Raw genomic sequence first — 12,710 nt, forward strand, 5'->3', positions numbered from 1 at the left:
TTTTGGCCGATATAAAAATTAATATCAATAAAACAAATGATACAAAATAGCTATTGAAACTAATTAATCAGCGTCCAGTGGCTATCTAACCATATGAAATGTTAGAAATTTCTAAATAGTCAATATTTCGTTAATTTTTGGTAAATAGCCACGTAAATCTATTTATGCTATCAAAATAAGAAAAAAACGCAGAATAAATTTCTAGTAAATATGACTACTTACGAAATAGTTACAATTTTTTTTTTGCTATTTACGAAAAATTTATAAAACATTGACTAAAACGCAAACGCTTATGTTTATGTGGTTTATATCGCTAAATTTTTGTATTTAAAATTTTAAGTTTTCAACAAAAATAACTAAAATAATGCTGACAAATTTTTTTGACACCGTCAATATATACATTCATGTACATTTTGACTATTTTGCTAATGTTAGATAAATCTTGACTATACTGTAAATCTTTTAGTTTCAATTAGTTATTTAGCTACCAACACTTTATTTATAATGGATAGATAGCTACCACTTAGGTATATATTTCAAATTGTAAACTATATTAGCATATGTATAATTAATATATATATATATATATATATATATATATATATATATAGCTACAAATGCTTTCGTAACTAGTTTGTTGGCTTAATGTGCCTAAAATAATTTTGAGATAAATAATTATCTATATGATAGTAAGTAATATTAATTTAAAAATATTTTAAATACATAACAAAAAAAATTTCCAAAATTAAAAATATCAACTTATTGGTAAATTAAATAAATATTTATGATATAAAAAATTATCATTCTTCAAATAATAGTAAAAAAATTACTTTGGTGGAATAATTACACTCTGGCTAACTTATTATTCACAATTCTTAATTGAAAAACAAATGGTCAATGAAGCCAGTAGCCCAATAACTCATACTTCTTTAAAAAAGTAGTCCAAGTTTCATTTTATTAAAAAAAATAGACCATCAGTTCGCAGTAAATTAAAGAAATTTGTTAGTAAATCTCTTTTTTATAAGGGGAAGGTTAAACTTGTAGCCAAACTATCTAATTTTTTTTTTAAGAAATAGTCCATTTTATTTTGGGTTCCATAATTACCCCTTACAACTAATGATTTCTTCTTCTTCTTTGACAAGCTTCAGATTCATCACGTTTCTCCTCCTAACCGACTTTTTCTTTAGTTTCGTCGATTATCTCGTCGCTCAGTTTTTCTTCCAAATCGTTGTTTGTCGGCGATTCTCCGAATCGGTTAGTCAAAGAAGACGATCGTACGGCGCAGATCTAAAACAAAGATGTGTTCAATGAATTAGGTCAATGCAGAGTGTTGAACAACTCGGTGAAGGATCTTCTGTTGAAACGCATCAAAGCTCAGAGCGATTATTCCAAAAGAAAACAGATTTCGAGAAGGAGAAGATCGATCAAGAAAACGAGGTCAAGAAAAACGGACTCCAATAACTTGGTTAGATGAAGATTTATGTGGATGTGGCTTGAAGATGGGCTGAAGATTTTGAGTTTAGGGAAGCGGTTGACGAATAGGAAATCGAATAGGTGCCTGAATCAGGTTATTGAGGTTTCAAGCTCTGAGAACAAGAAGAAGTGCCTTTATCCGAACAAGTGCAAGAAGAAAAATGACAATCAAAAGTCACGGAAAGGGTAAGATTGGGTATTTGATGGAGAGACAGAAGAGAATCGAAGCTAATAACACTAATTGTGGATTCTTATCAATGTTTTTTTTAATCATAAATGTTATTTATATTTGCTATGCAAGCTAATAATATTTACGCCCTAGGGACGACATCAAAGCCCTAGCCAATCGATTGGGCTATAATGGAACCGAGAATTTGTGGAACCCCCAAAGACGGTCGGCTCGAGTCCGAATCCTCGGCTCTATCCCGATCAGACTCGGAGATTGGTCCCGAATCGCGGCGAGGGTGTGAATTTGAAATGGAACAGGACTGTCTTCATTTTCAAATCTATTTTCGGAGGAGTATTGTAAAAGAGAGTGAAACCATCGAAGCTTGATAGGAAATATAACATAGGTTCTAAAAGAACGAGGTTTCGTTGCGTGAGAGGAAATTCTATCATGGTTAACATAATTAATTATCATGGTTGATATGATTTAACTATCATTTTACTTATTTAATACGGTGGCGCCGAGTTCGCCGCCAAAAACATCTCCTACTCCGGCGCTCTCACTTCGTCTTCTTCTTGTAGTGGAGAATTCTAATGTTGAAGGTTAATTATATTTACTGTGATAGTTAATGACATTAACTGTTAAGGGTATTATTGGAATAGTAAAATATTTTCTTAACAAATTGACTATTTTTCTAAATATGCTAATAATTGGACGACTATTTTAAAAGAGATTCTATTTGTGCGGGTTACTAAGTCCGCCATAAATTAAATTAGCTCTTTAATTAATTTAATTTACTACGGGCTAATGAACTATTTTTTAATAAAATAAAATTTGGGCTAAAATCTTTAAAAGATTCAGTGATGACTAGTTGTAACAAATTCCTGAAAGGCAAAGTTATTGAAAAATTGGTGTGTAAACAAATATCGTAATACTTAAAAAAAAAAGTCGATTGTATCACATAAAAAATACCGGATATTAAAATTAATTAAAAGTAGTCATTAAAATTATTATTTTCATTTATTCAGTTTAATTAAGTCTAAATTTAACTGTTTTATGTATACTTAATTGAAAAAAGTTACGCTGTTATTCTTCCTAAATAATTGCTATAATGATATGCATCTTGTAGCTAATTAATTAAGAAATATAAAAACTAGCCATAAAATTTCCCTAAAAAATAAGTATTCAAAAAAAGTAACATAGTATATTACTTGAGTTTTAGTGGTTGACATATATATATTTCAAAATAGACATTAAACCAAATTAATGTGACGAATTTGATGCAATTTCTCTTATTAAATACCAATTAAAATAATATATATATATATATATATATATATATATATATATATATATATATATACTTCTTTTGTTTATGCTACCAATTTGATGTAATTTCTCTTATTAACTACCAATTTGACATATAAGTTGTTCATTATATAATCCACCTCAATTCTGAGTACTACTTCTTTAGTTTATGCTACTGCTACACGAATGTTTTGATTGTTTCGTGAAAGCTTATCTCATTGAGTAAATTACTATGTATGCGCTAATACATATGTGTAGTAATTTTAAATTAGCTAAATAGTCAATTTAAAATTATAAATTTACAAAATAACCGAAATTTGTTTTAATTTAGTGAAATAGTCAAAATATATGTAGTAATTTGGTTTCAAAAATTTTTTTACCCCAAAATTAATTATTTTGAAAGTGATAAATTGTTTATAGTAATCATAAAAAAATTTAATCTTGCCTGTCATAAAAATTTTGAAAACGTAAATTTAGTTATTTTGCTAAAAAAATTGAAACTTTAACTATTTTACTAATCAATAAGTTTTGTATGATTATTTTGTACAATTTTTCCTTTTTATAAACACTTAAAAAGAGTCCGCAGTTCGACTCGACAATGAGTTAAATTTTCACGTTATCAATTGTCGTATGTTTGGATCCAAATCAATACGATGTCTTGCATGCTGCAATGTTCGTAAACGTGAGCCTGAGTTTTTGCAAGTATGTCAATTAGGCTTGTTATGTTTTAATGTTGCATCTTTCAATTCCCATTTACTTAAGCTCTATAACTTTCGTATTTTCCAAACTATAATTACTTAATCAGATTTCTTGCTCGATTCAACAATATTAAAATAAGATGATGTATAAAAATAAAATGTAGTTCTACTATGTGTACAAGCAGTTTCGTTGATCTTCTAACTAATATGATATACACCATTGCATAGATTATTTGTCTAGTGTCAAACTCTAAACTCTATAAACTCATTTAGTAATTTAGTAATAGCCGTGTTTTACTTAGCTTATTAAACATGTTTTTAATTTTTTTCTAAAAGTTCAATAATTTTAAAGTGTTTGTTAAAATAACTTTTATAATAAAAATTAAAGTGTTTTTGTAAAATATAAAAAAAAAATGAAAAGTAAAATTTTCATAGCTTTGGAAAAACATTTTTTTTTCAAAAGTTATGTCAAAGCGTGCCAACATTATTTAAGTGTTTAATACGTATGCTAGTTCTATGATATACATTAATATTTGAGAATGTTAAATTTAAATACATATTACATATCATAAAAATGTAAAAAAATAAAAAAAATAAATAAAGGATCACGTGACGTGCATGTCCTGTCTGATACATTATTGCATGCAAGCTAACTCTTTGAGTTGATAGATAGATATGGGGCCACTACACTAAATCGATCATAACTCTACTAATAGCACAAAATATTGGGACCTGCATTTAATGGCACAAAAACAAACAAATAACATTATTTTGTTTACGTGTGAAATAATAAAAGGATGGCAAAATTTTGTTGTTGCACAACAGTGGGATTATATGCATGTTTGATGAGTTGGTGATATTGCTTAACATGTGATGTACGGACAGATTTATATGAGAAACATAACATATCCCACGAATCTAGGTGAGTTGGCTCACAACTACTATTCATGCACAAAACTTTTTAACTGCAAATTTTCGATCGTACGTTTCTTTCAAAATCCCATCCAAAGATTGGAAACTGTATCATGTCGGCAATATTTTCAGAGTTCCAACAAGATTATACTTTGTGACTTTTCTAATTGTCTTAAAAATAATTATATGCAAAGAGAAGCAGAAAGTATATGAGATGTTTTTCTCACATTTTTTTTTTAATTTCACAAATTAATGAAAAATATGGAAAATAATCATATGTTATGTTCTCCTTTTTTTATTATTGAAAGTAATGATCATAGTCGGGTGGCCGTATTGATATGAATATTTTTGTCGACGTTTGAAGTTATAATATCAAATAAAGAAGTTTTTGTTTTATAACTGATGATATTCCAATAGCTTCATTGCCGTTTAAAAATTAAAGATGCACAAAATATCTAAAACTCTAATTGAGACACCCTAGAACAGATCTAAATTCGTTCCAGAAAAAAGAATTATATCAGCGAACCAATAACCTTAGAAACATATCTCATACTAGATCTTTTCAATTGTTAGAATAAAATTCGAATTTTGGATAATAAAAAGTATTTATTATTTTGTGAGTTGCTAGACTTAGGCTGGGTCATCTGGTCGGTCGTGTCGTGTCAAACCGGGTTGGGCCTGGGTTTAAGCTTGAGCTTGGGTTAATCTTTATCTTTTTATTGCAAAATTCACTTCTTATATATTTAATTCTGTAAATAACTCTTTAGTTATTTTGGAAATTAAAACAGAAGCTAGTGTAAATGGGGTAGTTAATGATGTGATTTTTATCCTGAATGAATGCAAACGATTTTGTATCAGATCATGATGGATAAAAATATGGGTAATTTAGCAAAATAGCCAACTTAAACGTTGAGAATTGCTAAATAACCAAGGTTTGGTAAATAGTAGGTAAATAGCCATTTTTATATATTTACAAACGTAAATATCAAGTAAATAGCCACTGCCATATTAAGCCACGTCATCATTTATGGCTATTTACTTAATATTTACCAAACCTTGGCTATTTAGCAATATCAAACGTTTAAATTGGCTATTTTTCTAATTTTTTGTAAAAATATTTATATGACTGTTATGTGCTGATTAATGAGCTGTAGTGGAATTAAAAGACTTATAGGTGGTGCGATTTTTGTTTGGTTCGAATGTGTAACGACTCAAACCATTGGTCTATAAAAAGTGGCCTCCTTCTCTCATTCGAACACACCAACAAACGCTTCTCTCTATTATTCCTCTCCTCCCGAAATTGTTTTATTTTCTTTATAGTTGGTGGTTAGTTCTGTTACAGGTTTGGTTTTCCGGATAGAAACCGTTGGTGTGAAGTCCTTCTCAACGTTGTTGTATCTAGGGAAACTTATCGTTCATTAACTCCAACACTTGTGTGAGAGCAATATAAGCTTTAAAAAAATCGTCAACGTTCTTTCTCTCGGTTTTATGAAATTTTTTATAAAATAATAATTTTGTTTTTCTTTTGTTTAATTAATTTTTCATGCAAACTTTCTTATATTCCCGCATTATAAATATTATTCGTTATAATATTTTTAACATCAATTTCATAGGGATTTGAGACTGGGTTCCATTATCTCTATAAGGTAGACATTGCCATGAATTTCTGTTTTCATTTTTGGCTTAACTAAATTCTAATAATGACAATTTATAACATTATGTTTTAATTGAATATATTTTTATTATAGTCATCAATTCAATAAATAAAGTTATAAGTTTTCTACGGTTTTTGCCAGAATTTTGACGATTTTTTCACAACGAACGGAAACAACAATCTTCCGGTAGCCGTTATTTCCAAGAAACTAAAACCGAGATGTGTTTTAACACTTGCCTAAAAAAACCATCAAGATATATTGATTATGCTTGTTATCCTGAGGTAATGTGAGATGTCCAAATGCATTCAATTCCCGTTTTTATAACTTCAGACAAAGCATGGACGTTTCTTTATGTCTGTCCGTCATTTGCAAAAGTTCTACCATGTGATCTGCAAGTATAACCTAAAACAAGCGCTTTTGAGACAGTTGATCGACCAATTGGTATAAAGTTCTTGATATAGAAAATCCATTGATCATGATTGTGATATTTGTTGGTTTTTGGTCAGATATAATATACCTTAATTTGGAAGCAGCCTAAACCAACTAAACATAAAAAGTTCTGCGCAATGCACGTATAATTTTCTCACAAATGCAAATTTGAGTTTTTATGCTTTGAATTTAACTTTATCCAAAAAATGACAAAACAAATTGTTTGAATTTAACTAGGATATGTATGCCCATAGTCTATGCCGGCCCAAGCTATACGGGCCTTAAGCAAAATTTAAAAATTAGGCCTTAAAAAAATTAACAAAAATTTATATATCTACAATTCATTCTTTATAAATATTAAAAAATACATCCTTCCTGTGTTCTAGAATGCGAATCCCAAAGAATTATAAAGGGAAAAAAAAATCTAATTGAATACAATGACATTAAAAAAAAAAACTCGAATTATAAAGATAAAAACTCCAAGATGATAAATGTTGGGTGGCTGATTAATATGTTGGTGGGATGAGATGTTCCCAACTTGTTGACTCAATACTAACATCATTTTTTTTTCCTTCTAAACTCATCGATCCAAGAAAAGAATTCCATATACAAGCAGGTACTTATTTATTTTCATATAACAAATAGACTAAAAGAAATAAATCAACAGAAAAAGAAACAATAACAAAATATTTTGCGTTAATGTTTACTTTTATTATTATTTTTAATTGAAGAGTTTTATGAAGAACGTATTTTTGCTTCTATTTATCATATTTTAGGGCTTTGTTTAAAAAAAATTATCATATTTTAATTAGACCTCAAAAAAAGAAATTTTCTGTTATTTTTTCTTCATCTTTCTATTTTTTTGATATATTGACTATTTGACTCCTCGTGCAAGTGTGCACACATTCTAAAAAAAACCAAAACATAATTAAAACAAAAAATTAATTAAAAAAAAAAGTCAAAGAGCATAGTGGGAAACAACAATTATAATGGGATTTTTTTTTAATATAAAATGGGGCAAAAATTCGAGACCAACTTAAACAGAAACTTTGGTCTTTATCTTTCTCCAAATTCCAGAGGCCTTAAGCGGCTGCTTACTTCGCTTCACAGTCGGGCTGGGGCCATGGGCCATAGATCAGTCTCATCCTTACCCTATTTATATGTGACTTATCCTAAAACTATTTTGTCATAAGTTTAAATTTTTTTTAATTTTATATGGACTCTAATAGGCGATTATGAAAGAATTAAACTTTGGTCGTTTTTAGTCTGCAAGAGTGTTGTCAAATGTCAATGGGTTTCACTATTTTTTGTAATAGGATGAGTTTTCACTTTCTTAGTAGACATCTTGCCATACATTGGCCTTTATAATAATCTCATGTGTATTTGCTTATACTATATTTGTCAATGACTCGGTTTTTTCTTGTTATTTTGGTTCAAGTTTATTTCACAAACAAAGTTATCAGTATGTCTAAAAAAATAGGGATGAAGATAGACATTGATCATCAGTTTTTTAAGGGTTTTTTTATTTTATTTTAGGAACAGTTTATTAAAGAGTCAAGGGTCAAGGGTCAGTAGTGACACTCAAATCATCGTAGCAACCGCTAAAAACGACATTTAAACTTTAATTGTCGTGTTTAGTAAATAGTATTTCTTCGTGTCGTAGCTCAGCCCATTAAGAGGAGACTCGTCCTAGCAAGCACATGCAAGCCCAGCCCATTCAGAACCAGCTTGATCAACTGCATTGTATATTTTGGATTCTAGATGGAAAATAAACAAATGTCAAAAATCTATAAACAATGGATTTATTGAGAACAGATATGGCAACAAATAATAATAAATAAATAAATATATAAGTTGTTGGCGGCCACTTATATCTTGTAAGCAAGGGCGTAGCTAATTGAGATATAAGAAAGGGGTTTCAAAATCAATATATATATATATATATTTATGACATAATATATTATTTTCACTCCAGGTTTAGGGATGACAATTTGACCCGTTACCCGCGTTCCGGCCCGTTACCCGATTTATTCGGGTCGGGTAATACCCGTTCTTTTTGGGTAAACGGGTAAACGGGTAATACCCGTTAAGGTTTTAACGGGTCCGGGTACGGGTAACGGAATAGTCATCCCGTACCCGGTTACCCGGGACCCGACCCGTTAACTTTTAAATATTTAAAAAGATAATAAATTTTTATATGTTACAATGAAGATGACCAAATTTACAATGAAGATGATCAATTTGCAATGAAGACTTCTTTTGTATTATTTATTTATTTATTTTGAATTTTAATGTTCTTTATATTGTAGTAGCACTTTGATATTTTTCACCTAAATTTTATTATTTTTAAACTTTATATTGTTGATGGATTTTTATTTGATAAACGGGTAAACGGGTAAGCGGGTCTACCCGACCCGCTACCCTTTTTTTAAACCGGATAAACGGGTAACGGGTCCAATATTTTTAACCCGCTTATCCGGCGGGTATCCCCGTTACCCGGCCCGTCTCAAAATCCGGGTAAACGGGTCCGGGTAACGGATAAAAAATTATAGCGGGTACGGGTAACGGAATAGGTGTACCCGGCTTTACCCGTACCCGTTGCCATCCCTATCCAGGTTTTCATAAAATTATTTGCCTGAATTCCTCTTGCAGGCACGTCCCATGTTAGTAGTTTAAAGAGTAATGCTATTTGTCACGGGTCCGATTTTTAACGATCCACTGAGTGTGTGACAAGTGGAATAATTTTAAACAGTTTTTGTTATTTATCACTTTTGGTGGGGGAAGTCGGATCATTCATCACTCGTGACAAAAATCATATGTCATAAGAAGCTTAATTATATGAGGAAATACCGGTAAAAATACCTATTGTTTTCGTGTACATCCATTTTGCTACCTAAACTTGTTTTTTCGCGGAAAAACTACCTAATGTCTTGTTTTTGTGTTGCCGTTACTACAAGCACCGTTTTTATGATCAAAAGTTAACGGAAGTCCACGTGTATTTTGTAGAGTGTATTTTGTAATTATTTATTTGTAAATAGAATGAGAAATTAAATACATGAAAAACAAATTTAGAAAGACAGTTGAGAGGTCGGCGAATGGAAACCAACAAATTTAGAACCACTGCGACTTCAGTTTTCTTGAGCTTCCATCATTGAACTTGAGCTTACAGTGGGTTTAGTGAGTAAAAAGTCAATGTTGATGGTGAACATTTGATTACCCATAAAGAAAAGATAGAAACTTTGAGATAAAATTGGAAAAGACTCGAAGCTTGGCTTGGTTTCCCATCGAATTGTCAGGAGCTCCAAGAGTGAGGTCGATGAACGTGGCCGAGTCTGAGTCAAGGCCGGTTCTCGGGCCGGCCGGGAACAAAGCCGGGACTTGGGGAAGTGCCCGAAAGCCAACCCCGAATAGCCCGAGAAAAACCGAGAAATCGCCGAGCGGAGAAGAGGAGGAGAAGAAGAAGACCCACCATAGGCAAGGCTCTTCTTCGCCCTCGAGCGTACCTTTGCTTCTGCGTGGGCATGAGCAGATTTTGCACTCGAACCTCTCGCTAAACGCGTCGTGCTCGTCGGATGCCTCGGCAGAGTTGTTCCATAGCAGGGCTTCGACGGGGCGGCTTGTCCGGTCATTCAACACCGGGAGCCGGAGGAAGGCTTACGTGTCGAGGACGAGGAGCGTCGTCTCCGACAGAGGCCCGGAGTCTCTCCCGGATGATTCGCAGACCACCCACAAGAAGCGGTGTAGTTGGGTCAAACAAAACTAACTATTTTGTCTACCCAAACACAACTAACTATCACGTCTCTCTCAATCCTTAATTTGAGAATTGGATTTATTCTTTCAATTTTTTGTGGTCGTTGTGAAGGAATGAAATTCGGAAAGGAATTCACGACCCACCTCGAAGAAACCCTACCGGAATGGAGGGACAAATTCCTTTGCTACAAACCCTTCAAGAAATTCCTCAAGAAATTTCCGGCCACAGCTCCGATCCTCGCGGCGACGATCTCGGCCCCACCACCACCGGAAACAACAACAACAACAACCTCCAACACTGGTTCGTCAGGATTCTCAACGAAGAGCTTGAAAAATTCAACGATTTATATGTCGATAAAGAGGAAGAGTTCGTCATTCGCTTTCAGGTTCGTTCGCTGAAATACTTGCTCTGCTCTAGTCTGATTTCCACAAGAAACTCTGAGATCTGCAACTCTGATTTGAGAATTTATGTTCGTCGATGTTTTTATGCTCGTTATTCTAATAAGAATCCTCTTTAATTCAATTTATTTGTTTTTCATGTATTTAATTTCTCATTCTATTTACAAATAAATAATTACAAAATACACGTGGATTTCTGTGAACTTTTGACCATAAAAACGGTGCTTGTAGTAACGGCAACACAAACACAAGACATTAGGTAGTTTTTCCGCGGAAAAAAAGTTTAAGTAGCAAAATGGATGTACACGAAAACAATAGGTATTTTTACCGGCATTTTCTCTAATTATATTAATTTTTCTGTAATTCTTTTGGCCTTTATTGGGAATCTCGACTTCACTAAAATAATCTCCAGCCGAAAAATCCATTCATTACTTCTACAGCTCTACTTAACAGTTAACAGTAAATGTCAAATCAAACTCCTACAACTGACATTTGTTTATAACGTCAAATTTAAAGGATTAAAAATAGTTGACCGTGTGAATTCTTAAAAAAAGAAGGAAAAAAAAAGGAAATGATTTTTGGCACGATTTACGACTCACGAATTTTCCCATCCAAAGTGATAAACTGTTTAAAATTGGCCACTTGTCAAACCCTGACGGGATCGTTCAAAATCGTGAGTAGGGATAAATAGCAGTATTAAAAAAAAAAAAAAAAATCCATCGTGTCTTTTCATTCTTGTTTGGATGAAAAAAAAAAGAAAAAAAAAAAGTATAAAATTGAAAGTAAGCACACATGTAGTAATATAAGTAAAATTAAGCACCGAGCAATCCTAAGCATTTGAAGTTCAAATTGTCCAAATTCCATGAAAATGTTTACCAATTTTTTATGGGATGAGATATTCTAATCGAACTTTTTATGGATTTCAAATTTTATTTTTCAAAAAGAATTGGACTGGAATATGGAATTTCATATTTTTTTAACACAATTATTTTTAATGTTATATTAAGGAATTTTTCTGAAAATACTTTGTAGTTTTGGGTAAATTTGAAAATAATGACAAAAATTAAAAAATTTAATAAAAAATAAAAATTAAAAGTATCAAATGAGAAATAATATGAATAACATAACTTTGATTAATGAAAACGGTTTTAAATGAGAAATACAAAGTTCAAATGAAAAATAAAAAGGACAATGTTTCAAATGAAAAAAATACAAAAGACAAAGTTCCAAATGAAAATTACAAGAGACCGAGATTCAAATTTCCTTATTCAAATTGACATAGACATTTGAAAATTGCTCGAGGAATTCGGCCATCTCAAATTCTTCTCGTATTCACTTCTCGGCTTATACCAATCTTTTCTAATTGTGAGCGCCTCAACCATTTCGGGATATTAGCTTGCACGTTGGTCTTCAAGAATTCGCCTTGCGCTACTAAAAGTGGCTTCAGAAGACACGGTGGAGACGGGATAGTTAGGATGTCACGTACCATCTTGGACAATATCGTAAACACATTTTCATGTTCTTTCCACCACTTCAAGAGGTCTATGTTATCATCATCCATTGCTGCCAGTCGGGTTGAGTTGTAGATGTTGATCTCAGCATTCGAGTTTGAGTTTCTTGCATTCGGAGATGATTGCGGAGAAAGTTGACCGCTAAGTTGTCGCATTAGTCGGAAAGCGGTGGCTCCTCTAGTAGATGAACTTCTTTGCCAAGGAAAAGGATTCGCGGTTGGAATGTCATACTTCACCAATGTTATGAACAACAACACTAACAAAGTCAATTTTAGACCTCCCTGCCCATATATCGGATGTTAAGGCTATGGAAAAAGACTCCGAAGAAATAATTTCTTTTAGTTTATTTTTTTCTTCTTCAAAATATTTCAAAATGTCACGCCTTATTGTATGTCTAGAAACCATATGC

General features: G+C 31.8%; 1 protein-coding gene across 1 annotated transcript; it reads left to right on the plus strand.

Moving 5' to 3' along the window:
- The first annotated feature begins 9,957 nt into the window (after positions 1–9,957).
- LOC149400282 (uncharacterized) lies at positions 9,958–10,826 on the plus strand. The gene is made up of 2 exons (XM_089610407.1): positions 9,958–10,384; positions 10,504–10,826. The coding sequence occupies exons 1-2, from the start codon at positions 9,958–9,960 to the stop codon at positions 10,788–10,790; spliced, it is 714 nt and encodes a 237-aa protein (XP_089466533.1). The 3' UTR covers positions 10,791–10,826.
- The last annotated feature ends 1,884 nt before the right edge of the window (positions 10,827–12,710 follow it).

The sequence above is a fragment of the Urtica dioica genome, chromosome 4 (genome assembly GCF_054948205.1).
Source record: "Urtica dioica subsp. dioica isolate 48M chromosome 4, U.dioica_male_clone48M_v1_H2, whole genome shotgun sequence".
Classification (NCBI taxonomy): Eukaryota; Viridiplantae; Streptophyta; class Magnoliopsida; order Rosales; family Urticaceae; genus Urtica; species Urtica dioica.

What these genes read in the sequence shown, in the direction of transcription:
- LOC149400282 (XM_089610407.1), top strand. Translation starts at nt 9,958, where the DNA reads ATGAACGTGGCCGAGTCTGAGTCAAGGCCGGTTCTCGGGCCGGCCGGG. An exon ending in CACCCACAAGAAGCGGTGTA is followed by an intron (nt 10,385 to 10,503) that starts GTTGGGTCAAAC and finishes GTCGTTGTGAAG; the next exon opens with GAATGAAATTCGGAAAGGAA.